The following is a 26808-nucleotide window of genomic DNA, read 5'->3' as shown; positions in this document are numbered from 1 at the left end:
TTGCGCTGAAGCTGATTTGAGGTGCGGGGAGAGAGAGAGAGGTATTCAGTCCAGTGTTTGAGGCCTCCGAATTGGAGCTTGGCAGACAAGAGTCTGAAAAAGGTTTCCCTCCATTTCTCACCTTCCCCGCGGTTCTCTAGCCATTGGCGTGTCGTTTAATTGACCAAGTCGATGCATCATCAGCACATGCGTATTCTGGTGGATAGAAATGAAAGAGAAGTCTTTCAAGAGAGCAACGTCGTCGCTGAATCCTAGAGCCGCATTGTATTCTGCTTCAGCGTGCTCGGCTGAACCTAGGGCTTTATCTGCATGATCGTGAGGCCAAGCAGCAACTTGTGATGGCAGTCGAAGAAAATTTTCCGAAATTCCGTTGCGGTCAAAAAAGCTCATCAGGGATAGTAGACTTGCTGCTGAGCTTCTGAGCTTCTGGATATGATCAAAAGACATCTGCCAACTAAGTAAGATGGGGTTTGTAGCGTCTCTATCTCGCTGGGAATGACCAGCTTCATAGCACAGGAGCTTTGAGCCTTTTTCATCGCTCCCTTCGAACTCATGGAGAAAACGAGGGACCGAGTATCGAGGTGACCTGCGTCTGATATATGCTGCTGCTTGCACAATCGCTAGTGGCATGTGGTCAAGCGCTTTAGCCAGCCTCTTGAGGTCCATTCCTTCGGCTGGTAGTTGCAACTTCGTACGCAGGAGCGCTACGGCGTTCGGCGTGTCCATCGGAAGGACCTCGATCAACTTGTTGTGATCGACAATTCTCAACGCGGAATCTCTGCTTCTAGTGGTGATAATCATTGTTCCCTTTGAGCCCCGAGGTAGGAATGACACAAGCGGGCGCTCCGCAGCGCTGCTTCGGTCTGCTTTCTGGCCATCAAGACTGGGTGATCGGCGCTCATGGAGAAACCCATCGTCGTCCAGATTGTCCAGAATCACCATCCACTTCTCGTTGCTTTGGAGCCAGTCATAGACGAGGGCAAATATACTGGCACCGACATCCCGCCTATTGGCAATCTTCAGCCGGTTGACATCGGACTGCATGACTTCGGTTGCTCAGAGGGGAAGTCTTTGCCAACATATATCGGGCCATGGTTGATTCCTACCTGGATGCCCGAGTTGTCGTGGCCAAAGCACACTGAAGTCATCGCGTTAGAAACATGCTAGTCGTCAATCTGGCCGGTTTGTCACAGTGGAAGTTCGACTGAGAGGCTGAGCTTGGCCTCATTCCTGCTGACCTCGCGCTACGCGCTTACTCCCGGGTTTTGGTGCGGCTCTTACTGGAGCAGTGCCCTCTATGTTTTCGAATTCGCTTCGCGGCTGCTCCAGGGGCTGAACCCGAATCTTGTGCCATGACATGCACTCGTATTCAGTGAGAGATGCATACAGCAGTATGCCTCTTTTGCTTTGGCCAGTTCTTGTGGAGGCTTCCAAGGGTTGTGTCTAGTCCAGAATTTGAGTCATTGTTCGAATAACACGCTGTCGGAGAAAGGAAACAGCCCTCGATTAGCTTGGGCTAGTCATATTGTCATAAGCAATAACCAAGAAATGGTCATATGGCATCCTTTTACTGGACAAAAGATCCCTTTTGTATGAGGACAGGATGAATAAAGTGATTACGTAAGACAGGCTGACGCGCATCCCGATCTACACTGGGGATGTTACGTCGTGCAAAGTGAATCAGGCAATCAATTTGATTATCTTCTGTCCCAAGGTCGAAACCCCCTGCTTACCCGGCGCATCGCATCCATGCTTGTTTCTGGCCAAATAATGTCCGTCCTTCCGTCGAGCGCGACCATCTAGCACTATTGCCCTTTCCGCGGCAATGTCGCAACAACCGAACGAACCTCCGACACGATCCTCGACGTCTTATGAGGGAACCCAAAACCGGTCACTTGGAAACAGCTCACCATATCTCCGATCCGATGGAGACACAGGTCAGCCAACCACGCCACAAACGAACGATGGCCGACCAAGCGGGGAACTGGAGGGTACTACATTGGGCAGCGGTTCTCGTGACGGAGACAGAAGGACACAAACTCAGAGGAGGGCCCAAAGCTCTGGTGGATTCTTGCTTGACTCGTTTCCCAGCTCGAGGGGCTCAAGAATGAGCCTGCACCGCCCTCGTCCATCGGAACCAGCCCAGGAAAAGCGCCGTGTCCCAGAGCCGGAAATCGTGGTTCCCAAGAAACGCTCTCGATTTCCGTGGAGCCGACACAAACACAATGCTTCCGAGCCGGTAGATGCAGAGAAGACGAGCCCGACCAATGCTCGACAAGCATCTACGCCCTCCGATAAGCAGCCCTCTAGAAATTCCTCGCAGCCCGAGGTGCACAAGGATAGCGCTGAGCAGCCAACCCCGGGCCTTGATCGGGACTCACTCCAAATTGTCAACCTTGCGTTGAATCTGAACGAATCTCGAAGGAGAACAGCTTCCGGCATCCCTCCAGGTCCTGGCCGGAGGCCAATATCTGTTTCTCAACCTGCTGCTCCGCCAGCAGATAGCTATGCGCATCCTCCACGAGCAGGGAATTTTCAACGTGACTCGGCATATCGCAATTTTACACAAATTCCCGGTGACCGCATGTCGCAGGGGACGCTACCGACCATAGAACAGTCATCTGTTGTAGATTTGCTGCCTCCCGGTGCGGTTGAGGACCAAAGAGCATACGATTTCTCCGAGAGTACCTTGATCCGGGCTCAAAAAGCTCGCAATCATTTTGATCTCTTTCATGAATATATGCGGCTCCTTCCTCTACTACCCCCACTTCGAGAGACAGTCAAGGATGGATCGACAGAGTCTTCAAGGTCTCAGCATCGTTATCGCGGCTACAACCCGCTTCAAACGATTCGGAATCGGAAGGTCAGGTATCGTGAGAAATGTACTATTGATGCAGACGCCGAAGGGTGGCACGACGCGGAAAGGGTCCATCATTGGATTGATGCCGTCGAGCAAAAATACAGCCAACCCGAACACGATCAATTCGATTGCTTGAAGTTGCCACCTCTCAAGCAAGGTCTCCGCCATTCATTTATTGGAGAGCATGAAGACATGAACACGATGGCTACCTCACCCCCGGCGAGCTTGCGACGTGTCAGCCGAACTAGCAGCACGAAAGCGCGTCGGCCCAGAATTGATTGGACAATGTCTCCCGCAGAGCTTTTGGCCGATGCTGCGTGGCTCGAAGAGGGTACCAATAAGACAAAAGTGGTTGACAAAGATGGCTTCAAACTATACCCTGATCCTACAGAATTGGTCATCTTGAACACGCGTGATGATTCTGCGACCCCATATAAGCAACGCCTTTCAACAGAAGTGGGAGACCGTGGCGAGGTAAACTCTTCACCACGAACATCTCTTTCGAGCACTCATCCTGCGATGGCGCATGAATTCAAAAGCGTGGGCCGTGGGCGACACAGACATCGGTTACGAAGTCATTCTCACAGCCTGCGCAGTCGGAGCGGCTCCAGCGCCAGGAAACCGTCCCGATGGGATAAAGTCAAAATGCGCTCTGGCAGTGTTTCGAGCTCTTCAAGCTCGGAATCACGGCCTTCTCTTGATGAAAGGCCCCGCATGTCCCGCGAGCACCTCCGCGAGCATGTCCAGCGATTTGTAGACCATGCACAATCTTCAAGCTCTCGGATATCTCGCGCCAAATCCCCTGCTATCCGGCACGCCGAGCCTGATCGGGGAAGGACACCTCAGCCATCTGAGCCATTGGCACTCAACACGGCGCAAAATTTCAAGCACAGAAGGGCTTCGGTTTCATCGGCAGGCAGTACGGATGGCCGATTCGATCCTCGAATGTCGGTGGAGGGAATGGACAGTACAGCGCCCAATTCTCCGGTCCATGTCGGCTACTTCCCCAGTATAGCGGTGAATTTGTCGCCCCCCTCTAGTCGGTCACCCTCGCCCACGAAGAAAAGGTTGCGCCACAAGATCGTCTCGCGCCACGAGCGGAGCAAAAGTAAACAGGCATATCGAGAACGTGAAGATGATGTCGCAGCCCCTGAGGCTCTACATCATGTACCCCCGCTTTCTCCCGGTTGGCATGAAGGCACTCCTAGGCTTGAGCCAAGCCCTCTTCCTGATGCCGTCTACCCATCCCATCAAGATGAACAGGCCACGCCAGAAGGCAGCCGGACAGACGGACACCGATCCCGCAAGAGCGCTCATCTTGCCGAATCAAAGCTACGGGGGATATTCAAGGGCCCTGGTCGGATTGCAGAGATTGTGGGTAATGAGGTGTCTAAAGTCGGAGACCTCATTTTGAAAAAAGACGCAGATCCCGAATCTCGCAAGTCCTCATCTGCCACTACCTTTGCTTCCGATGATAGTGATTCAGATGAGGAACCTAGAAGTGACAAGAAAACTAGGGAATCCGAGAAGAACTCATCACGGAACTATGTTTCCTCATTGCCGAGTTTCACCTCGCCTCTGCGACAGGATGAGCGATATTTGACTTCTGACCAGGGCAAATTCAATCAGTCTCGCGAACAACAGACCCCTTCACGAAAGTATGATACCCGTGAGCCTTCCAAGAAGTTTGCTTTCCCGCGCAGTAAGACACTGGATTTCAGTCCTTCTCTGCAAACAGTGCGCCAGAAGCGCCACGAGATCAAAGACCCTTCCGTTCCCTTCAGCCTGACACGGCCTCCTGTCACTGGACTCGCCAAAGCTCGGGCATCACCTGGAATCTCACCCGAGGGGAGACGCTCCGGGCTCTCGGGCGCGAGTCGCGCTTGGAGTATTTCCGGTCGCAGTCTTCATACCCTGACTGACACCGGGATACCTGCGAAATCCGAAATCGAGCGCACACGGGCTCTGCTTTTGTCATCGGGCATCAAAGCCCGTGAAATAACACGGAGAGCCCACACAACTCGTGAACCAGCTCCACACTGGCTTCAGAACTCTTTAGGATCAAGTCCATCTATACCCAAAGTGACGCGCATCAATGAGTTTGATCTCGCTGCTCAAAATCTGCTCCATCGGTTTGAAATGACCCAATATTCATTCCAACAATCCATGCATCAATTCTCCAGCACTACATCATCGCCTCTCCGATCTCAGATCAAGCAGCTGGAGACACTGGTAAACCAATCACTTGCTCCTCGTATGAGGGCTACCGCAAATGATGCCGAGGACATGTGCGTTCAGCTCAACACTACGAGCACTCTCGCTGTCAAGCAGCTCAGTGATGCTCTGGACAAGGGTGTTCGCAAGCGTCGCCGCCGCTTGAGATGGATTCGCCGAACTGGTTTCATGGTTCTGGAATGGGCTCTCGTCGCTATGCTTTGGTGGGTGTGGCTGATTGTCATGGCCTTCAAGCTTGTGCGTGGTGTTTTCCGAGGTTTCTTTTCCGGTGTACGCTGGGTTTTGTGGCTGTAAGCAGGCCATTTGGTCTCCTTCATTGTCTATCCTGCCGCTCCAGGTCTCTCCCCTTCTTCCTCTACTTTTTCTTCCCCAAAAAAACCCTATTGCCTCTGTTGGCGCGCATATACCCTTCCCCTATACATTTTCCGCGGCCCAGTGTTCTCTTTTTAATCTCCTTTTTGGTCTCTTTTTTTTTTGGCCCATCATACATGATTTAATGGAGCGTTTCTTCACTCATCTTGTTCTTACTTGTTGGCTGTGAATTGTACATACATCGGCTTTACCATTTCTAATATACAACGGGACTATAACTTCTGCTTGGCCATGTTTGACTGCAAAGACCACATAGCGCGTGGGTATGGGTATGGGTTTAAAAAAAACCATTACTTGAATGAATGCCACGGCAGAACAGGTCCTTTGTTCTTTGTGCCCTACTTCCAAGGTTTGGACTACCCTGCACAATGCCAGGAAACAATGCCTTAGACGAATATGATCAAAGATTTCAGTGTTTTTGTCGATCTTTCCCTTTTGTGCTTTCGCATCCATGGATTAATAGGCAATTCTGGTTCCAAGAACCTTAGAAGTTCCTCATCGTGCGAGATCCAACATTTGAAGCCATGGAGAGTATATAAACCCGCCTTACCCCGGCCATCTCCAGTTTCAAACACAACAGTCTCATCTGACAACCATCTGACTCGAACTTTGCTCCCTCCTGTTATATCTAGCCAAGCCTCAAACTACCCAAGGTAGCTATTCCAACAATATGTCTTCAAGCAAGCAGCCCTACACTGACCTTTTCAAACCAGGAACCTCTATATCATCAGCTCTCGCACACAAGATAGCCAGCACAAGCCATTGGGGATCACACACACTGTTCATTTCCTTCATGGCAGACAAACCCATCGAAGTGATCCGCGAGGTTCGTGACAGACAGCGTGCCATCACCTGGGACCTTCGATCCATCCAACACCTCCGTACTTGTCTCAGAACCTGGACCGCCGATGAGATTCCCAGCGAGGCAATCGGTGCATTCCTTGTCAACCTCCTTTATGAAAGGGACTATCATCTAGGCTATGAGCTAACCGCCCTAGTACGAGCGGACAAGACCGCCGCTCAAGTTGGCCGTCGAGCGATGTACTTGTATCAGATCCACGACAAAACAGGCAAGCCACTTTGGGACCAGAAGGCTGTTCCCAAGCCAGGGTCTGGAACCAAGTCCCTGCTCCCTGTCTCAGAGCGCGCGGATCCTCGCTGGCACACGTTCCTAGATCAACTCAGCGAGGATAAGTTGGAAGAGCTCATGGACACGCTGGGTGATAACCCCGAAGATGAGAGTTCTATCCCCACTGTATTCAGCGGAATTGGCATGACGAACATGCCCATCATCCACACATTCCATCGCTTTGCCATTCACGCCGACGATCATGCGGATGTGTACACCCAGCTTCGAGAGAATGCAAAGGGACTAGAAGGCACAGTTTCTGAGCCAGATCCCTTCGCAACCGAGTCTCTGGGCGATGCTCTTCCGTCTCTCTCGGAACTCATTTGCCCTTCTCCGGTTCCAGAGGTAAATGTGCGGACTTTCAAGGTCGAGGGAGAGAAGAAGATTCGCTTCGCCCCAGATACGAAGCCAGGTATGGTTAATCCTGCTAACAGTGTACAGGACAGGAATCGGGCATCCTCGTCAGACCCAAAGCCTGCTGTAGATGTCATCAGTTCTCTCCCTCGGTTTGTTTCGGATGGCGGTGCTTCGAAGTATTTTACTGAGAGCGGTGCACGCCGTCCTGGCCTGAGGAGAATGAAGAAGTCGAGAAACTTCCGTCTGGATCGAGAACGCGATGCTCAGAAGTGAGGTGGCTAATTTCTTCCAGTTAGTCGCCATCTGGTCATATATCGTGCATGACCTCGGGGTGTTCGAGGTAACGTTTTTTAGGTTATGTTTCGTGTTTCGTCTCTCATTTTGTCAATGTCGCATTTGCAGCATGCTTAGGTCCTTGAAATAAACGCGTGCTTTTGATCATGGTCTCCTGTAATTCCATAAGCATTGTAGTTTTGTGCATTGGTATTGCTATACATGAGTTGAGAAGATGGCTAGAATGTATGGAACGGTCTAATTTTTCAGACAGGAGAGTAGAAAGTAGTATCTTAATCTTGAAATACAGGTCCCAGAAAGGCACAAATGTGATGCCATGCATAAATAGTACAGGAGGGTTGAGAAATGGGAAAGGAAGCAGTGAGGGGATCTCCTTGATAAAAGGGATTCGACCCAAGAATCTGCTGCTTCGTATATTGAACAAAGACCAAGACCAGGCGCCGCCTGGTTGGAATCTTCAGGTGTCGGGAGGGGTTGTTATTACATAGTTGGGGGAATTTGTCGTTTATTTCTTGTGGCGGTCAGCCAGAGCCTTGAGGTGCTTGGCGATGAGTTCCTTTCTACAATGGAGAAAGCCGATTAGCATTGATATAGACATGGAAGGGGGCTGTTTAAAACTTACTGCATCTGAGGAGGAGCCTTCTCGTAGTGGCTGAACTCCATGGTGTATTCACCCTTGCCCTGAGTAGCAGCGCGCAGGTTAGTACTGAAGCCGAACATGCCGTTCAGACTGCAGTCAGCGTAGATAGTGAACTCGTCAACACCGGTCTCGGTGTCGTTGATAGTAGCACCGCGCTTGTTAAGCAGACCGATGACATCACCCTGGAACTCAGTAGGGGCAGTCACGACTGTCTTCATGAGGGGCTCCAGGACAGAGGGCTGGCTCTCAGCGAAAGCCTTGCGGAACGCCTGCTGGGTGGCGTTCTTGAAGGACATTTCAGAGGAATCAGTCATGTGGGTAGCACCATCGTTGATGACCATGCGAGTTCCCAAAACCTTGTGGCCGATAAGAGGACCCTTTTCACAGGACAGGTTGAATCCCTTTTCACAGGCGAACAAGAACTTCTCGGAGATACTGCCACCGACAACTTGCTGTTCGAACTTGTTCTCCTCGAGGACACCGGTGGGCTCCATCCATCCCATGACACGGGCATACTCACCAGGTCCACCAGACTGCTTCTTGAGCAAGTGGTCGAACTCAACGCGTTCACCAATGGTCTCACGGTAAGCGACCTGGGGCTGACCGGTCTCGCAGTCGACGCGGTACTCACGGCGCATACGCTCAACGTAAATATCGAGGTGCAGTTCACCCATACCGGAGATAATGGTCTGGTCACTCTCGTTATCGTAGGTCACGCGGAAGGTAGGGTCCTCTCTCTGGAAACGGGCCATGGCCTTGGAGAAGTTGGCACCATCCTTGCTCTGCTTGGGCTTAATGGAGAGCGAAATGACGGGCTCGGGAACGAACATGGACGACATGCTGTAGCCGAGCTGTCCGTCGGTGAAGGTATCGCCGGACGCACACTCAATACCGAACACGGCACAGATCTCACCAGCGCCAATCTCGCTGACTTCCTCCATCTCGTTGGAGTGCATACGCACAATACGAGGGACCTTGACCTTCTTGTTGTTACGAGCATTGAAGACGTTGGAGCCCTTGCGGAGGGTACCCTGGTATACACGGATGTAGGTCAATTGACCAAAGTTGCTCTCTTCGAGCTTGAAGGCCAGACCGACGAAGGGAAGGGAGTTGTAAGGAACAAGCTTGACAGAAGCCTCGTCGCGCTTCTGATCAAGAGCCAGGTTCTCGACTTCGGAGGGGTTGGGCAGGAAGTCGATGACACCGTCCAACATAGGCTGCACAGACTTGTTGGCCAGAGCAGATCCCATGAACACAGGAGTGAACTTCAATCCAATGGTGGAGCGACGGATGGCCGCACGGATTTGATCCTCGCTGGGAACAATTTCGTCCAAGAACATCTCGGCGATCTCATCATCAACATCGGCAAGAGTCTCAATAAGCATGCTGCGGCGCTCCTCAGCAAGAGCCTTGACCTTCTCAGGGATCTCATCCTTGACCATGATGTCCTCACCACTGGCACCGACGTTGTACAGGGCCTTCATGCGAATCAGATCAACGACACCTTCGAACTCGTCCTCAGCACCAATAGGAACCTGAACAGCAGCCGCGGGAATCTTCAACTTGGTGTTGATCTGATCAACAGCCTTGAAGGGGTTGGCACCCATACGATCCATCTTGTTCACAAATGAGATACGGGGAACGTTGTAGCGGCGCATTTGGCGATCGACGGTAATCGTCTGGGACTGAACACCAGAGACGGCACACAAGATCATGACAGCACCGTCAAGAACGCGCAGCGCTCTCTCGACCTCGATGGTGAAATCAATGTGACCAGGGGTATCAATCAAGTTCAGGTGGTACTTCTGATCAACACCCTCCTTGTCCTTCTTCACCCAGTCGCAGAAGGTAGCTGCGGACTGAATGGTGATACCCTTCTCACGCTCCAGATCCATGGAGTCCATTTTGGCACCGACACTGTCACGCCCGCGGACTTCGTGGATGGCCTTGATGCGACCAGTGTAGAAAAGGACTCGCTCGGTACATGTGGTCTTTCCGCTGTCGATGTGGGCCTGCACAGGAGCATTCATTAGACATAATCAAAAGACAATGGACAGCAATTAGAAAACATACCGCGATACCAATGTTGCGGCACTTGTCCAGACGAGCGGCCTCAACGGGGTCCAAGTTGTCAATAATGGCGGCTTGGGACAAGCCATCGGGGTTAGCCTTAGCAGCCTCGAGACTATGAGATTGTTAGAAACCAGAACAAGAATTGCATTCCGATAACATACACAGCAGAAGCCGCAGCAGAGGCATTGCGCCGTTGATCCCATTGTCCCAGTTTTGACTGATAAGCCGGCGCAGCCGCGGAGGATCGGAGAGCCGTCGAGGCGCATCGCTGGCGCAGTAGGTTCTGGGGTTGGAAACGGGCTGATCTGGTCAGACCAGAGACCGCACGAGATTGGAGTCGTGCAAGAGAAGGAGACCACATGTTTATGATCCACTCAGGCCTGGATTGGTATCAACGCGGACTGAATGTTTGTCTCCGAAAAAAAAGTTCGGGGCCAGGTACGCGACACGTGACCATCGGCCCATCAGAGTCGATACATTACAATTGGCTGTTTTTCTTAAGAGGCTTGAATAATACCTTCAGACTCAGTATTGGGGATTGTTCTGGGTTAAAGCAAGGCTGCTGGGTAGGTGTAAAAAGGCGCAGTACGGATTGGACACAGTAACACCCATACAAGGCCAAAAGTGGCATAGATTCCAATGGAGATCATAGAGTTGAATTGAAACATCGAGGCTCAATAAACCTGACTGCGATACTAATATACAAGAATAAAGACACAAGCGCCGTGGTATCCAACCACTTCAGTATTTGAAAGAATGCAAAAAGTGTGCCGCCAACCCCTCCCAGGACAGGCCAGGACAGCCCAGCCAGCGCAACTAATGTGATGCGTCTAAGCAGCTTGCTGAGTGTCCATACGCTAGAGCGTGGTTCTGGGGTATCGAAGTATTCGGTCCAAGGTGTCCGGGATGGGGCGATGCACGCTATCGGAATAAATGCAGAAGGGCGAGTACCCTATTTCCCTTGCCGTTGCTTGTGCTTAGGGTTCTTTGAGCTGTAATTGAAGAAAACATATGGTTAGACTTTGCCAGCTCCTAAGGAAAGTCATTGGTGACTCGAGAGTATCATGACTTACCAGATGATAAAGACACGACCTTTGCGGTGAACGGGCTATAGCATGCAGTCAGTACTAATCTTGATCCCCAATAGAATCTGCCCCAGCAATCCAGAGCAGGCCAAAGTCATACCTTGCACCCATCACACAGTCTCTTGACCGAAGACCGGGTCTTCATACCCCGAACCTGCTCAACCTGTCTAGCGGAAGCATTCGCCAAGGCGACCGCACTGCCGGTCTGTGCTTGCCCACGGAACCTTGTGAGGCCATTCTGGATCATGTGGGAGAATGGTCGTAATGAAACGGCCCGAGTGGTCACGGAGGGGAGGTACTGGCGAAGAGCACCGGAGGCACCGAAGACGGTGCGGAGGGAGAACATGGCGGAGAATGGGTTCGGCTTCAAATTTGGGATAGTTCCGCAGAGGGTGATCAATTGGAGGCTTTGCCTCGGAGCTCGGCGTGTGTAGAGCCGGAGATATCGTGCGGAGTGCGTGGGTAGATGTTTTGGCTCCGAAGGTTGCGATCGCAAATGTCGGCCGGATGTTCTGTATTGCCGGTCCGCCGGGCGTTGATTGGTCGGGTTGGGACTACACGCATAACCATCGGGACATCGTGGAATTTACGCGGTATAAATTTATGTTTTTGGATGCAAAACCTTGGAATAGTAGCCGGAATATTGTTGGTCTGTATTTCTACTACTAATATATGCAAAGGGTCTATCAAACTCAAACGCCCGAGAAAAGAAAAGAAAAGAGACCTTGAAGCCGCTTGAATCAATAACACGTTATAAACAATCCATCGCCTCGTTATTCACACTTTTTGTTTGCGAGAAAGAACATAACTCAATTTACTCTGAGCGCAAGAAAGTCTTGTAAGTGGGGGAATCGGTGTGCTCGCTGAAGGGATAGCCCAGGTCCTGGAGGAAGTGCTCCAAATCGTCCTTCTCGGATGGTGGGCACTGGATTCCAGCCAGAACCTTGCCAACATCACCGCCGTAGTTACGGTAGTGGAAGAGGGAGATATTTTGGTTGGGGCGAAGGGTGGTGAGGAACTTAGCCAGAGCACCGGGGCGCTCGGGGAACTCGAACATGAAGATGCGCTCATGAGCGACATCACAGCGACCACCAACCAGGAAGCGCAGGTGACGCTTGGCGAGCTCATCGTCACTCAGGTCCCGACAGGCCATACCTTCTTTTTGAAGCTCCTCCATGATCTTGGCCAGGTCCTCGCGGCCAGTGGAGGCGGAGAGGGAAATGCCCATCAGCACATCTGCGGAATCTTCGCGAGCGTAGCGGTAGTTAAACGCAGTGACAGCGTGGGGGAGCACGACCTCAACAAGCTTGGCAAAGGCGCCAGGCTTCTCGGGGATGTTGATGGACAGAAGAGCCTCCTTCTTCTCGCCGAGAGCGGCGCGCTCGGCAACGAATCGGAGACGGTCAAAGTCCATGTTGGCACCAGAAGTGACGGCAATCAATTCGCGGTTGGGATCAGGGCTGGGGTTCTTGGCGATGTACTTCTTGAGACCGGCAAGGGCAAGGGCACCAGCAGGCTCGACAATGGAACGAGTATCTTCAAAGGCATCCTTGATTGCCGCGCAAGTCTCATCGGTGGAGACCTGGATGACATCGTCGATGACATCGCGACTAAGACGCCATGTTTCTTCACCAACAGTCTTCACTGCGGCACCATCCGCGAAGAGACCGACTTCCTTGAGGAAGACTCGGTTACCGCTGTCCAAGGATTGGGTCATGGCGTTCGCATCGTATGCCTCCACTCCAATGACCTTGACTTGAGGAGCAATGCGCTTAAGGTATACACCGACTCCAGCAATGAGACCACCACCGCCGACAGCGCAGAATACGGCTTCCAGCTTATCCAGGTTCGCTTGGCGCAAAAGCTCCATACCAATAGTACCTTGACCAGCAATGACATATGGGTCATCGAATGGCGGGATATTGGTGAGACCGTGCTGCTTCTCCAATCGGTGGGCCTCTTCCTTGGCGGAATCGAAGTCTTGTCCGTGGAGAACGACGCTTCCTCCCAGGCGGGCGACGTTCAGGTGTTTAATGGCCGGGGTGCCGGACGGCATAACAATAGTCGCAGGGATTCTAAGCTTGCGGGCCGAGAAAGCCACGCCCTGAGCGTGGTTTCCTGCAGAGCAAGCAATCACACCCTTCCACCGTTGCTCGTTGTTCAAGTGAGCCATCTTGTTGTATGCGCCACGGAGCTTGAAACTAAACACGGGAAGCAGGTCCTCCCGCTTGAGCATGACACGGCTTTCCAGCCGGTTACTCAAGTTGACCGCATGGGTTAGGGGGGTCTCTTCAATAACATCGTAAACCCGTGAGGTCAGGATCAATCGCAGGTACTAGAATGGCGGGGGCAAATTGTTAGGAATTGAAGAACCAATTGAAGAGCCCAATACGGAGCTAGTATATTTAACTCACGTCCGGGTAGCCATTGGGGAGTAGGAAAGCTTCAGGAATTCCCCAGTTGGGAGGTAATCCGGGTGTTTGGTTTGCGCGTTCGGAGGGGGGCGTCGGAGCGGCGGTATACTCGGTCAAGGCGAGCCCGCTCATCTTGGGAGTGACGGGGGACACCGGTGTCACCACGCCAGGTGTGGAAGTATCTTCAGACATAATTGCTTAACGGTATCTCTGCTCGAGGAAGAGAAACACCAATGACCAGAGGGAATTGGAAAGCGGGTAAACTGCAACTGTGACTCTTTTTTTTTGCGGGGACCGGTGATCGGAGGTCTTATGTCATCAATCACGCCAGCCCTAAGATTCGCTGGAGCATTTGAGTGTGAACATCTGAAGATGAGACAGACATTTTGAGCTAAAGGAGCTCTTTGCTGAGTTTTGATCTTTGAATAACTGGGTTTTCACATGGTGTTTAGAGGTTCTGGGCCTCTTGTACGCCGTGGCTTTGCATCTATTGCATCACCGTGATAAGTTATAACTACTCCGTATAGATCAGAGCTAAAGAGCTAGGTATCTACATCCCCAAGATTGCAACAAGGGTGGTAGACTATAATAGCAATAGCAACATGATAATAGGACAATATGGTAGTAAAAGCTTTCTGTTATCTATTATCTGTGAATACTATGTTCTTGGTCTTTAGACTTGATTCCGCATATTTTGCTTGGGCTCAGCTCTTTCTTGAACTTGAACCATATGCCTTATTACATATGAACAGTAGAAGGTCCATCCGGAAGGGAGGCCCTTACGACTTGCAGTATGTAGACAGAAGTATGGAGTATGGAGTAGCAGGATCTCCCATTGGAGGGATAGTTACATAAGGCGGAAAACTTGGCGTCATACCACAGCTAGTCTAATCCGACCTCAAATTATCCAGCCCTCCAGAGCCACCAAATTCCAATTGGAAATCCGCAATTTGAGATCTGCGAATCTGCGAAACCTCTACATCCCGCATAATTGAACTCCCCCACCCCCCAAACATCGCCATGAGCCGTGACCCAGTGCCCTCGTCTTTTGACGACAACCCGTATGTCCTCGATCCAGCTATCCAGCGATGCTACACACGAAAGCCAAATGACCAACGCTCACACTCAAACTAGTCTATTCACCGAAGAGACCGGTGTCCAGAAATTCACCCGACGCCTCAAAGAAGAACCGCTGGTCCCACTAGGTACGCTACCTCCGCCCAACGAACCCCCAAACCCACCCTTCGCAACTCCTCCCGCTCCTCACTAACATACCCAGGATGCGCCGCAACATGCTACGCACTCTACCGGGCATACCGATCCATGAAATCCGGCGACTCCGTTGAGATGAACCGGATGTTCCGCGCCCGTATCTACGCCCAAGCCTTCACACTCGTCGCACTGGTCGCAGGAGGAATGTATTTCAAGACAGAACGCCAACAGCGCCGAGAATTCGATCAAGCAGTGGAACTCCGGAAGAAGCAAGAGAAGCGCGACGCGTGGTTGCGCGAGCTGGAGGTTCGTGATAAGGAAGATCGCGAATGGAGGGAACGTCACGCTGCTATTGAAGCAGCTGCCAAGGAGGCAGGTACCAAGTCGCACGATGGGCCTGATGTCGCTCGTTCGTCGATTGAGCCGGCGGATGAGAAGTCTGTTGGTGTTTTGGATGCTGTTAAGGCCCTGGTGTCCGGGAACTGAGATGCGGGATGTAAAATATCATGTGCCATTATTATTTTGTTTATTTTTTTGTACATATATGCATTGCGATATCTCCAATTCTACCACAACAATCTGGGTTTGAAAATAACGAAAGACGAGGACTGGGCATACATAAGGCCTGCCAGCGGCGTATCCGATCGACGTGGGCCGAGGTAAAGACAAACAAGCATGAAGGGCACTAGCGATCAGGGTAAACCATGTTCTTGGCGGCGCTGGCAAAGGTTCCGAAAAAGGAGCCGTCCGATTTTGAAGGATTTGGGGCTTGGCCGAGGCTTTCATGTGAGATCGACATTCGGCACCATCTGATTTTGCTACTCGGGATGAGTCTGCCGTCCCGGAAGCAACTATCAATTTCGTACAATTGAGCTCATGTTGTAAATTGACAGAAGGCAGACTGTCATGAAGAGTAGAACTGTCAGGCACACGAAGCAGATGATCCCAAGGCGGGGAAGGGGAACTACCAAACCCTAATTCGGGACCTTTTTGGGAGCTTGCAGGCTTTGGAGATGTGCAAACTTTTCAGACTTTGTCAAGTCGGGTCTTGATCTGCTTTCTTACATTCTCATGACGTGTGGAGTGATCCCAGTAGCCTTGTGGGCCGACTTTCACATGGTCTAGTTATATAAGTCCATGTCTACTCCGTATTCCCTTATGTAGATCTACTTCCCTAGTATTCCTCTTGCGCTTGTCACAAGGAACCCCCTAATCACATTCCCTGTTCACCAAAAGCAATAATCTAATCTACATTCAAAATGCTGTCCTGGGTGAACCCTTTGCGAATCTTCCAGGCTATCCTGTCGTTAGCAACCATCGGTCTTACTGCTTACGGTTCGTTGCTCTCTATACTTTATCACCGGCCCTCTACTAACAAACCACAGAGATTGCCTCACTCTACGATGAATGGTCCTACTCAAACGTCATCTATTTCATGCTCTTCAACGGCTGCTGGACAACCGCCATCGCAATCCCCTACCTTGGCCTAGCACCTCTAGCCTTCCCTCGCTTCTCCCATGAATTCGCCATCCCCTTCATGGAACTAGTCACCGGAGGTCTCTGGCTGAGCGGCTGGATTGCCTTGGCTGCTCTTATTCCCTCACCGAGCGCATGCAGCTATGCCAGCTGCCACGCTCTGCAGGCGCTGATTGTTGTCGGTGCTGTGCAATGGTAAGAAACCTGGAAGAAGACTACAAGAATATATGTCTGACGTTCCTTTCCAGGGCAACCTTTGCCGTTACCAACACCTTTGCAATTCTGGACCTTTTCAACTCGCGCCGTAACGCAAAGAACCATCACGAACAGCCGGCTCCTGAGATGACTGATGCTAGCAATGGTACCGCGGCGACCAACCCCGAGTCTGCTGTCTAGACAGACCTTGGATGAGGCTCTCCGTGCTCGATGTATAGCCCATGCGAGCCATGAAGAAAACTTGTCTCGTTTGGACGAAAACGATACCCTTATATTGATTTGACGGATATGAAACAGCCTTGGATACATATGCAAGGTATAATAGCGCCAGTTGTCTGGCCATGTATCAAGTTTAATGTTTATATTATAATAATGACCACTCTTTTATCTCAGCTCGGAATTTTAAGAGCTCAAACCCTCAAACCCAAAGCCCTGGAGTATATAAGTAAAACACTGAAATTCATATCGTAATCAACTAGCCTCACCTAGTTAGGTGGTATTCCCAGACTGTTGCTCCAAATCAACGCTTCGTCAGACATCAAATATAAAGTACATGAGCGAGTATCACTCGGTATTCATCAAAGATCATCAGTGTTCATCATTCATTCACCCCAGGTCCATTCCATCAACCTGGTGTATCGATTTCATCGGTCCAGTCTGACCACTTGAATTCATTTGTTCATGGAATCCTAGCACCTCTCCATACATAATCGTTTTCCAGATATCAGCTGGGAGATTCGCTTCAAGGAACGCCCAATCGAAGGTCTCAGTCGCAACTGGCTCATCGGTGGGATCGTGATAGGGCGCAAGATAGGGTAATTGCAGAGCAGCAGAGGCGGAAATTCGCGTATCAGGATTAAACTGCAGCATTTGCTCGATTAACGTGGTTGCTGGCTGCGTTAGTTGGAAGTTCCATCAAGATCAATCTATGAGCAATGCTGCAATCACACACCTTCGGCACTCGCTTGGGGAATAACCTGAGACATAGGCTTGCAGTCTCGCTTAGGGAGCGATTTGATAAAATTCAGAGTCTGATACTATTAGCACCACCGATACCATCAAAATTGAACCCGAGGACTCACATTTTCGCTAGAAACATTTGCAATCACTTCCCTCGGCGGATTGCCGAGAATATCAGTGATGACGCAGAATTGGTTGATGTGATTCTTCCCGGGGAAAAGAGGTTCCCCAAGCAATAATTCAGCAAAAATACAGCCCGCGCTCCAGATATCCACTTTCTCGTTATATTTTCGCCATGTGAGCATTATTTCGGGAGCTCGGTAGTATCGCGTTGATACATAGCCTGTCATGTGGAGGTCTTGGATTCGGGCGAGACCAAAGTCGCATATTTTCAAGTCGCAGTTCTCGTTTACTAGGATATTGCTTGGTTTCAAGTCCCGGTGGACAACGCCTGCTGAATGGAGATATTTCAGGCCGCGCTGGGAGCTGTTAGTTTGGAGTTTTGGTATAGTTATGAGTGACACACACCATTATTTGGTACATGAAGTACTGCGCGAATTGTTCTTCGACCTTTTTCGCTTTCAGGATTGCGTTTAGATCGGTGGTCATTAGTTCGGTGACGAGGTATCTGGGGTTGTTAAGCACTGGTCGTGTATGGAAGGTAGAGCTCGTACATGTCTTCGGAGGGAGAGATAAAGATGTCGGTAAGGTTGATGATCTGGCATTGGAGACAGAGGTTAGACAGATGTCCATAACAGTAGGTGATTTGAAGCTTACATTCTCATGGTGTAGCTGTCGCAGTAGCTTAATCTCCCGATACATGTGCCTTGCGACAGCATCGGTGACAAATGGATCGGCGAGTTTCTTGACAGCCACGGTGCGGTGACCAATCCGGTCTCGAGCTGAGCTGGAGAGACATGATCCGTTAGCATCTTGGGGCCCCTGCTTGGGTCTCAGACAAAGAAGCATACCAGACAAGTCCAGAGACTCCGAGACCTATGGGCTTCCACTCAGTATATCTGACATGGTCTTAGCACAGTCAGGGTATTACAAGCGCATCAAATCTAACCGCTGTGTGGTCTCAAATATTGTTCCCATTATTGATTTCTGAGAAAATCTGGCCAGCTCTTCTCCGGGTGGAGGTGAAGGGAGTGAGGGCATCATCGTAGACTTGACCAATAAGGCTATAATACAAGAATCAGTGGCAGGGATAACGTTCGTAAACGGTAGCAAACGGTAGGGATATAATCCTAGAAACTGAAATAAAGAGAAATAGAGGAAACAAACAGCTCGGCGTCAGGTAGTTTAGTGGCGAGTAAATCGGTGACATCAGAGGCTGCAGTGGATCTTCCCCGGGCAGCCTTCAGGGCGAGGGCTTGGCCCGACAGTCTTGCACGTTCCACACAATGCCATCTGCAAGCCTCCACCACGTCCACTTGGGCCGGTGCTTTATGATCGTCCTTTCACGCGCCGTTTCAATCCCTCCACATTTCCCCCGTCCCGATTCTGAGGGACCAGGGCGAATAGGGAGAATTCTTCCAGCCACTGGGAACATGGGAAACGGACATCTTCATAAAATTCGTGAATTCGTGTTGAGTCAAGTTTTCAGCTTCAAAGAAGCCATTAATATACAGGTCGTATCCGCTCAAATAAATCAAAAGAAGCAAAAAAAAAAAAAAACCCCTCCAAAACGCCTCCAAAAGCCCCCTCCTGGAAGCCTCGCCGCCTCCTACGTGTATAGGTTGTCCGCATCAATGAAATTATCGAATATGGATTCCGTCAAGACAGGATCATAGATCATATCTTTAGGAGGCAGTGAAGACCAGTCGATAGGATCAGATGCGCCCGGGTCGATCAGCTTGACATTATCATCTGCGACCGACTCATCCGACCAGGTTTGGGTGGGCGAGGTGGGCGAGGTAGGCGACTTTGGCGAGGCGCTCATGACCATTTCGGGTACCGGCCCTGCGAGGACAGTCTGGGTCATTTGCGCGAGTTGGTTATTGATTCGATGATCATCGCACTCGGCATGTTGGAAGATGATGTTTTTCAGACCCCAGACTTCTTCTCGTAGAGAGTTCAGTTGGGCGAGGAGGATTTCTTTCTTTTCGGTTTCGTCACTGAGACGACGCTCGATTTGCTTGTGCTCTCGCTTCTTGCGTTCGCGACATTTGTTGGCGGCGACGCGGTTGCGCTCGAGGTGCTTGGCCCGCTCGGGGCTAACGTGTGGCGGGGATACGGTTTTCATTGTGGCACAGTGCTTTTGGGGGGTCGTCTGTGTTTTCTGTGGTATATTCTGACTTGATGGTTTGAGGAAGTGATGGCTTTTGATATTTGTTCAGAAGCTTTGAATAATAGATAAGTTGGTTTCTCAGTGCTTGAAGTACCAATGGTTTATGTGCTATAAACCTGTACAGACCGGCTGACATATCCGCAGACTCCCCGATATATAAGCACCTGGGCAGTCCAGACCAAAATGGATGACGTATTGTGTCCAAATCCAACCGCTAGGATGCTAGCAAGCTTCACTGCAACCTGTTCGACAGCCGTTTCCGGTTCTGCCGACCAATCATCGTATATAGGGGAGCTCCAGGTCCCACAACGAGCTGCCTTTGAAGGTCGCAGAGCCCTCGCACAAAGCCAGTCAAACGCAACGGGGAATTAAAGTGTGTGGAGCAAGACGGTGGCAAATCCTGCTGGTTTTTTGTGACTGGCACTTGGGAATTCTAGAATCCTTCATCTGCAATAGGCGGGAACAGGATCCTATGTTGATGTGTTGACATCATTCCAAGGCTCTCTTTTCTTGTTTTTAGTCCAGTATCTCCACGGGTTTCTTTCTATGTACAGTAATACATAAACAGTCTCAACCTTGGAATCACATCTGGTTGTATGAACTGGACATCGTGAGCTAAGTGGGGCAATCGACATAGCCGTTGCCGGAGGTCTTTTCCAAGAACCACCCATGGCCAGCGTGACTGACTACAACCCTGGACGCCACTTTGGAAGTTCAAGTTGTTTTGTCCAATTTGATTAATATACGGAGTACTTGATTGACATGCAAATTCCAAGTTTCCACCTCAATCAATTCCATGTCGTAGATTGAAACTTAATAAAATACTTCCAAGATGGATACCCGTGAGCCTCCGGGGATACGGGCTAAGGTGACCCCTCGAAATTCCTCGTATTTGAGTCACCAATGCGCTTATCGTCATACATCGCAAATCATTCGACAAATCATAATGTCCGGGGTAACCAGCGTTAACCTTGCAAGTATACGTGTACTCCGTACCCGCAAACTTGTTTCCCAGCCGGGATCTCAAGCCGCGGCAAACAGGTACCCAGCCACTGATACAACAATCATCGTGCTTTTTCTTACCCCAGACCAGATTTCCAACAGACATCCATGGAAATGTTGAAAATACACTGTGAGATCCACTGAGATCCGCTCACACAACCTTGGAACCCTGGAGCCAATTGATATATCCAATTGATAATCTACTTACAAGTACTGTACAAATTCACACTCAACACCTGGGCACCACAGATCAACCAGCAACCTGTTCATCAATATACCGTTTCATAGTTTGAAACTCTGACTTCCCCGTCTAGAAACCCAATTAGCACCCAACCCATCGAAACTCCTAAACGAACTTACCGAAAGCAAATATCGAATATGTTGCTATAAGAAATAATTAGCCAAATTCACCAGATAGAAATACAAACACCTACCAAATCCGTCAATTCACGATGACGCTCGAATTCAGCACGCGCATAGTTCCGCAACTCGCTCCTCGTCGACGAAGGAGGAACCTCTGATCCAAATTAGTCAATTCAGTTCATCTCGCTTGAACATTCTGTACTAGGGATTCTCGGCATACTGATTAATGCTCGGACGATTTCCCGCCAGAATGACAGGACCCGCTGTCTTTGGATGAACTGGTGGAGGATTGGTCAATTCGGGGTTTTTTCTTCATTTGGCTTTGCTCGTTACTTACATGGTCTAGACTGATGGAAGGCTTCTTCAGCGTTGAGGGTCTGGTTCGAGAGACCGCGGCGAGAAGGTGGGGTGATGGGCGCATGCTGTGCTATTTCATTTCTCTTTTGTGTGGGTTTTTTTTGGATTGGAAGCGCTATGCGCTGGATTTATCTTGTATTTGAAGGAGATGTGAGGCTACTGAGTATATTTCGTAGAAGGGATGGAGAAGGCGGTGGGGTATTCTGCCTGGATTTTAGAGCTGGTCAGGTGATCGGTGTGCATTTGTGGCCCGAATAATAAGGTGTGAATTTGGATTACTTGAATAGGAAGTTCAATTGAGAAATGTCATTTTGTGCAAAGAAAGATCATAAGATTGTTGAATATTCATGGTATTATTTTTACTCCTGCAAGGGCTCACCCATGCCGCCAAATGTCACACTCTTGATTGTCATGAACTCGTCAATACCATACTTGCTGCCCTCACGGCCGAAGCCACTCTGCTTGACACCACCGAAGCTAAAAGGACGTTAGTATATAGAGATGGGAATAGAGGGGAAGACAAGAGAAACTCACGGAGAAGCAACGTCACTGATCAAACCAGTGTTGACACCAACCATGCCAACCTCCAGGGCCTCAGCAACACGGAAGATGCGACGGACATTACCACTGAAGAAGTAACCGGCAAGACCAACCTCCGCACGGTTAGCAAGGTCCACAACCTCCTTCTCAGTCTCGAAGGGGAAAAGACCAGCAACAGGGCCGAAGGTCTCCTCTGACGCAAGAAGCATATCCTTGCTCATGCCAGTCAGCACAGTGGGGTGGTAGAAGTTGGGACCGAGAGCAGTCGCCTTCTGGCCACCAACGATAACCTGAGCACCCTTGGATGTAGCATCCTGCACGTGCTCGTGAGCCTTGTTAGCAGCACGCTCGTGGATGACAGGACCGTGAGTGATGCCGTTCTCGAAACCACCACCAAGCTTGAACTCCTTAACCTTCTGCACAAAGCGCTTGCTGAACTCCTCATAAATGCCCTTCTGGACGTAGAGACGGTTCGCGCACACGCAGGTCTGTCCGGAGCTACGGAACTTGGAGGCGATGGCGCCGGCAACGGCAGCGTCGAGATCCTCGACATCATCAAAGACAATGAACGGAGCGTTACCGCCCAATTCCCAGGAAACCTTCTTAATTGTAGAAGCAGACTGCTTCATGAGAATGCGGCCGACGTTAGTCGAGCCGGTGAAAGACACCTTACGCACCTCCGGGTGGGTGGTGATAAGCTCACCCACCGCAGGGGTGTTCTTAGAAGAAGTCACAATGTTAACCACACCCTTGGGGATGCCTGCACGGTGCGCAAGCTCCGCAAGCGCGTTGGCTGTGAAGGGTGTCTCCTGGGGCGACTTGGCGACGACCGTGCAACCCGCCGCCAGGGCGGGGCCGATCTTGCGCGTAATCATCGCCGCAGGGAAGTTCCATGGCGTAATGAGACCGCAGACGCCAACCGGCTGCTTGACGGTCATCACGCGGTTGCCGGGCACGGAGGCCGGGATGGTGTCACCGTATGTGCGGGGTGCCTCCTCACTGAACCATTCGAAGAAGCTGGCGGCGTAGTTCACCTCGCCCTTGGCGTCGGCCAAAGGCTTTCCGTTCTCCCATGTAATGAGCTTCGCGAGGTCCTCTGCGTTGTCGATCATCAATTGGTACCATCGGCGCAGCATGCGAGCGCGCTCGCGGCCGAGGGTTGTGCGGAATTTGGGGAAGGCTTCGGAGGCGGCTTGGATGGCCTTCTCCACGTCGGCTGTGTCGAGCTCGGGGCATGTTCCGATTAGTTTGCCGGTGGCAGGGTCTGGGGGAGATCAGTATCTCTGTAGATGTCGGACGTGAGTGTGGTCTGGTAATTACCGTGCACCTCGAAGGTTTCCCCGGACTTCGCGCCGACCCATTCGCCGTTGATGTACGACTTCTCAATGAAGAGCGACTGGTCGTTTAACTGCGAGGAAACAGTCAGTTTGTAAGCAACCCGTACATTCCACTTGCGAATCTCACCTTTGGTGCGTTGTGTCCCATGGTGTAGAGTCTTTGGTGGTGAGCAGTGGGAATTCTGAAAGGGTATCTGGGACGAGGTCGTAGCAATTGACGGGCAACAGGGCGAATGATGCGGTCCATTATAAATCAAGACTCTCCAGAGAGGAGAGGGGGCAATTGGGCGAAAGAAGGGCGGAGAGGGTCTGATCCAAAAAAAGTGCGGGGAGTTGGAGAGTTGGAGTCGCCTTTAAAGGAAGCAGCAGTCACAGACGGTGGGGGAATAGCCGGTGACTCGTTTGGCTGCTGGATAATGATTGCTCTGAGCGTCCGAGAAGCACCGAGGACGGAGATTGATCCGATGGTTGACTACTCTCGTAATGTATTGCTGAGCTCAGAAGGGAAGCTCCATGCTTCGGATTGATGTCATTACGTGTTATCGCGGTCTCTGTACATTGCCACTAGCCCATCCAACTCGATTTATGTATGTACTCTGGTAGTCCTTGCTTGTTGAAAGCTCAATAGCAATTTTCCCGGACATTCTACTATTTTTATGTGCTCAGATTCGAAGATTGAACAGACCTGGTCAATAAACTGTTTCTAATGGAAATGCAGCATTTCATAGATCTGGTAATTGTGACAGTCGTATTACCAGGCTCGGAGAATTTGACCAATGACTTGCTTAAATTTCAAAATACTCGGTGGCAAGCACGAATGAGAGGCCCCACAGCTCTTCCACCCCCGTGATAGTGTAAATGTATTACCAATGGCTCATAACTGCACATCACTTTCCGGGGTCCTAATACCCAAAAGGATACTTATTTCGACTATGGAGTAAAGGTTGTTGACAAGAGAAAGCCTATACTATATACATTCAATTTTTCATATTGCTCTTCCAAGGTTCTACTATTTCCAAGGTTGCTAGATACTATCTTTCACCGTCGTTTCTACAAGTTTTTACATAGTATTCTTCCAAGGGTTAGACAAAGGCTTCACGTAACTATGCGATAACAGAGGCTTATACAGCATTACAAGGTTCATGGTCAGACCGGGGGAGTCACATTTACGCATAGGTGATTATCCATACAACTTATAAATCGGACCTGTGCCGTTACCCAAACCTTGGAACCTTGGAAGGGGTCAAGCATTCGACCATAGATCCTTTTTGGGGGTGACAGGGGTTGCAGGGTCTAGATGGGCAGTCTACATCCTCAGTAGGTACACATAGGAAAATCTAGAATTTGGGTCTAAAGCACAAGTACAACTAGTTAGAGGTACAGTTCCTGTAGAAGACGAGGATATACAGGGTAAAATGGAATCAGTTTCGCTCAAAGTATGCGCTTACTCAACACGCAAGCACTGGAGACGGGCCTCCGCCTCGATGACCTGTGAAAGAAAAATTGTCAGCAAACTTGCACTAACCCGGGCCAGATAGAAAGGGGTAGGAAACTTACCTCGAGAGCCTGCTTGACTTCAAGAACCCGACGGACATCACCAAGCCAGTCCTTGCTGAGAATCTTGGCCCATCCCTGGAGAGTGTTCATCTCACGAGCAGCGGCATCAACGTCACCCTGGTGCAAGAGGCTCTCAGTGCGGACGAGAACGCTCTCGACGTCATCGCCCTCGGAGAGAGCATCCTTCTTGAACATGACCTTGCTCAAGACAAGGCTGGCGGCGTGGCTGGCCACACCGGCATCTTCAGGGAGCAAGCTAGCCTTGCGGACTTCGCTTGCAACCCGGCGGAAACGCTCGATGATCTGAGGGGTGGAGGGGATACCACGCTGGTAGGCGGTGGGGTTGATGGAGGCAATAGCAGCCTCGACGACGGAGTCACCGGCGGCAAGCTCCTTCACGGCAACAAGCTCGCGGACGAAGGGACGAGGAGTCTCGGCACGCTCGACAACGGTGCGGACGGCGTCAAGGGCAACCTGCAGTTGCTGGGTCTTGAGGTTAGTGTCAATAACATCACTCCATCCAGCGGTCAACTTCTCAAGCTCCTTGATATCGGTAGTGAGCTCGGTGAGCTTGCTCAAGCGACCCTCGCGCTCACGCTCAACGAGACCCTGGACCTCGTGGATGTACTTTCGGTTCAGCTCGATGGCCTGCTCAACGAGCTCGTTCTGGAGACGCTGCTCAGCGAGCTCTTGGGCGTAGCGGAGCTCGGAGGTGACCTTCTGCTGGTATGCGAGAGCGAGCTTCTCGCGCTCGGACTCGAACTCCTCGCGGAATGAGGCAAGGTCAGTGCTGCGCACTTCCTCGAACTGGCGGATCAGCTCGCGTGCGGACTCATCGAAGGTGGCGTGGACCTTGTTGATCTCCTCCTGGGCAGCGGTGCGAACATCACTGCGAATAGCAGCAATCTTCTCACCGATCTTCTCCAACTCGCCCTTGGCCTTGGCAACAGGTGCGGAGTACTTGCTGGAGTTCTCATCGGCGCTGATGACAGTGACAATGTCGTTGAAGGTCTTGACAAGATCCTGAACAACAGAGTCATCGCCGTCCTGCAACTGGAGCAACTCAATAGTGCTGGCAGCAACCGCGGGCTGTCTGGGCTCCTCCAATGAAACCGGCTTCTTCTCCTCGGACTTGGCGCTGGATTCCTTCTCACCAGTCTTGGCTGACTTGTCTTCCTTAGCCTTGCTGACCGCAGCGGTGCGGTCCTCGGGCTTGGCAGCCGCGGGCTGCAATGAAGCATCATGCGCACGATGATCGATATGGGCCTTGTTGGCTGACTCACTGTCGTCCTTTTCTTCACCGGCAACCTTCCAAGACAGACCGCTCTTGCTGGGGATAGTGACAGGCGCGCCCTCCTCTCTCGGTGCGGCGGGGATGCGGTTCTGGTGTCTCAGGGCATTGGGGAAACGACGGTGGAAGTCGCGCTCTTCGAAGTAGAGAACGCTCTGCTCGCCGTAGGGAATATACTCGGTGAAAAAGTCGTGGAAGTTATCGGACTTCATAGCCAAGAAGATACTGCCACCGTAGGCAAAGCCTGAGGTGAGAATCAGGTAAATCAAGAAGCGGCGGAAACGACCGGTCTTGCGAGGAGGGGGTGAGGGAGGAAGCTTGGATTCTGCAATGCCACAGCGTTAGAGTCGGCACAAAAGGCTTTCGTCATGACTGGTGAAGGGGCATTCGTCATACCTTGTTCAGCAGCCTTCAAGACGGTCTCGGGAGGCACACTGGACTCAGAAGATGGAGAGACCGGGGTAGGGCCACCTGTAGTAGGGGGCTTAGAGTCGGCGAAGAAGCGCTGCGCGTTGTCGATGTAAGTAAGAGCAACTAGAAAGCACGTGTATAGGTCAATCCTACCTGGCCTGCGAGCCGGCTGCTTGCACCGGCTTTGGAGAGCCATTGTGAGGGGATCCGTTGGCGGATGGGGTTCGACAGCAATTGCCGACCCGGAGCAATCGAGGAGCGCAACATCACCACACGAGCGCCAAAGAAAGAGTGGCTTGAAGTGATCAAAGAGATGGATGGGTAGGAAAACGGG

At 51.1% G+C, this 26808-nt stretch overlaps 13 protein-coding genes across 13 annotated transcripts; 4 read left to right on the top strand and 9 right to left on the bottom strand.

The window, feature by feature from the left end:
- Positions 1 to 117: 117 nt before the first annotated feature.
- Positions 118 to 1044, bottom strand: N7506_007325 (P-loop containing nucleoside triphosphate hydrolase protein; the record flags this gene model as incomplete). Its single annotated transcript, XM_056956618.1, has 1 exon — positions 118 to 1044. One exon carries the CDS (start codon positions 1042 to 1044, stop codon positions 118 to 120), a length of 927 nt encoding a protein of 308 aa, XP_056810952.1.
- Positions 1045 to 1825: 781 nt separating this feature from the next.
- N7506_007324 (uncharacterized protein) lies at positions 1826 to 5389 on the top strand (the record flags this gene model as incomplete). The annotated part of the gene is made up of 1 exon (XM_056956617.1): positions 1826 to 5389. One exon carries the CDS (start codon positions 1826 to 1828, stop codon positions 5387 to 5389), a length of 3564 nt encoding a protein of 1187 aa, XP_056810951.1.
- Positions 5390 to 6137: 748 nt separating this feature from the next.
- Positions 6138 to 7226, top strand: N7506_007323 (uncharacterized protein; the record flags this gene model as incomplete). Its single annotated transcript, XM_056956616.1, has 1 exon — positions 6138 to 7226. One exon carries the CDS (start codon positions 6138 to 6140, stop codon positions 7224 to 7226), a length of 1089 nt encoding a protein of 362 aa, XP_056810950.1.
- A 639-nt stretch (positions 7227 to 7865) lies between these two features.
- N7506_007322 (elongation factor G) lies at positions 7866 to 10321 on the bottom strand (the record flags this gene model as incomplete). Its single annotated transcript, XM_056956615.1, has 3 exons — positions 7866 to 9899; positions 9961 to 10072; positions 10122 to 10321. The coding sequence occupies 3 exons, from the start codon at positions 10319 to 10321 to the stop codon at positions 7866 to 7868; spliced, it is 2346 nt and encodes a 781-aa protein (XP_056810949.1).
- Positions 10322 to 11029: 708 nt separating this feature from the next.
- Positions 11030 to 11391, bottom strand: N7506_007321 (uncharacterized protein; the record flags this gene model as incomplete). The annotated part of the gene is made up of 2 exons (XM_056956614.1): positions 11030 to 11068; positions 11146 to 11391. 2 exons carry the CDS (start codon positions 11389 to 11391, stop codon positions 11030 to 11032), a joined length of 285 nt encoding a protein of 94 aa, XP_056810948.1.
- Positions 11392 to 11859: 468 nt separating this feature from the next.
- On the bottom strand, positions 11860 to 13651 carry N7506_007320 (threonine dehydratase, biosynthetic; the record flags this gene model as incomplete). Its single annotated transcript, XM_056956613.1, has 2 exons — positions 11860 to 13380; positions 13460 to 13651. The coding sequence occupies 2 exons, from the start codon at positions 13649 to 13651 to the stop codon at positions 11860 to 11862; spliced, it is 1713 nt and encodes a 570-aa protein (XP_056810947.1).
- Positions 13652 to 14479: 828 nt separating this feature from the next.
- Positions 14480 to 15157, top strand: rcf1 (respiratory supercomplex assembly factor RCF1; the record flags this gene model as incomplete). Its single annotated transcript, XM_056956612.1, has 3 exons — positions 14480 to 14520; positions 14594 to 14664; positions 14739 to 15157. 3 exons carry the CDS (start codon positions 14480 to 14482, stop codon positions 15155 to 15157), a joined length of 531 nt encoding a protein of 176 aa, XP_056810946.1.
- Positions 15158 to 15930: 773 nt separating this feature from the next.
- Positions 15931 to 16543, top strand: N7506_007318 (MARVEL domain-containing protein; the record flags this gene model as incomplete). The annotated part of the gene is made up of 3 exons (XM_056956611.1): positions 15931 to 16006; positions 16057 to 16342; positions 16396 to 16543. 3 exons carry the CDS (start codon positions 15931 to 15933, stop codon positions 16541 to 16543), a joined length of 510 nt encoding a protein of 169 aa, XP_056810945.1.
- Positions 16544 to 16969: 426 nt separating this feature from the next.
- Positions 16970 to 18505, bottom strand: N7506_007317 (uncharacterized protein; the record flags this gene model as incomplete). The annotated part of the gene is made up of 8 exons (XM_056956610.1): positions 16970 to 17253; positions 17316 to 17394; positions 17446 to 17802; positions 17852 to 17951; positions 17998 to 18041; positions 18101 to 18230; positions 18295 to 18342; positions 18393 to 18505. Coding segments are annotated over 8 exons (1155 nt in total), but the record flags the coding sequence as incomplete, so codon positions are not given.
- A 547-nt stretch (positions 18506 to 19052) lies between these two features.
- On the bottom strand, positions 19053 to 19571 carry N7506_007316 (bZIP transcription factor; the record flags this gene model as incomplete). The annotated part of the gene is made up of 1 exon (XM_056956609.1): positions 19053 to 19571. The coding sequence occupies one exon, from the start codon at positions 19569 to 19571 to the stop codon at positions 19053 to 19055; it is 519 nt and encodes a 172-aa protein (XP_056810943.1).
- A 1198-nt stretch (positions 19572 to 20769) lies between these two features.
- Positions 20770 to 21402, bottom strand: N7506_007315 (LYR motif-containing protein 2; the record flags this gene model as incomplete). Its single annotated transcript, XM_056956608.1, has 4 exons — positions 20770 to 20787; positions 21053 to 21135; positions 21202 to 21259; positions 21319 to 21402. 4 exons carry the CDS (start codon positions 21400 to 21402, stop codon positions 20770 to 20772), a joined length of 243 nt encoding a protein of 80 aa, XP_056810942.1.
- Positions 21403 to 21697: 295 nt separating this feature from the next.
- On the bottom strand, positions 21698 to 23462 carry N7506_007314 (NAD-dependent succinate-semialdehyde dehydrogenase; the record flags this gene model as incomplete). Its single annotated transcript, XM_056956607.1, has 4 exons — positions 21698 to 21815; positions 21873 to 23142; positions 23199 to 23286; positions 23343 to 23462. 4 exons carry the CDS (start codon positions 23460 to 23462, stop codon positions 21698 to 21700), a joined length of 1596 nt encoding a protein of 531 aa, XP_056810941.1.
- A 1197-nt stretch (positions 23463 to 24659) lies between these two features.
- N7506_007313 (MICOS complex subunit MIC60) lies at positions 24660 to 26741 on the bottom strand (the record flags this gene model as incomplete). Its single annotated transcript, XM_056956606.1, has 4 exons — positions 24660 to 24704; positions 24773 to 26388; positions 26460 to 26568; positions 26628 to 26741. 4 exons carry the CDS (start codon positions 26739 to 26741, stop codon positions 24660 to 24662), a joined length of 1884 nt encoding a protein of 627 aa, XP_056810940.1.
- Positions 26742 to 26808: the final 67 nt, after the last annotated feature.

Source organism: Penicillium brevicompactum (genome assembly GCF_028827555.1).
Source record: "Penicillium brevicompactum strain IBT 35665 chromosome Unknown utg000005l_segment0_segment0, whole genome shotgun sequence".
Lineage (NCBI taxonomy): Eukaryota > Fungi > Ascomycota > Eurotiomycetes > Eurotiales > Aspergillaceae > Penicillium > Penicillium brevicompactum.
The sequence above is the reverse complement of the archived record's forward strand: the minus strand, read 5'-3'. Positions and strand labels throughout refer to the sequence as shown.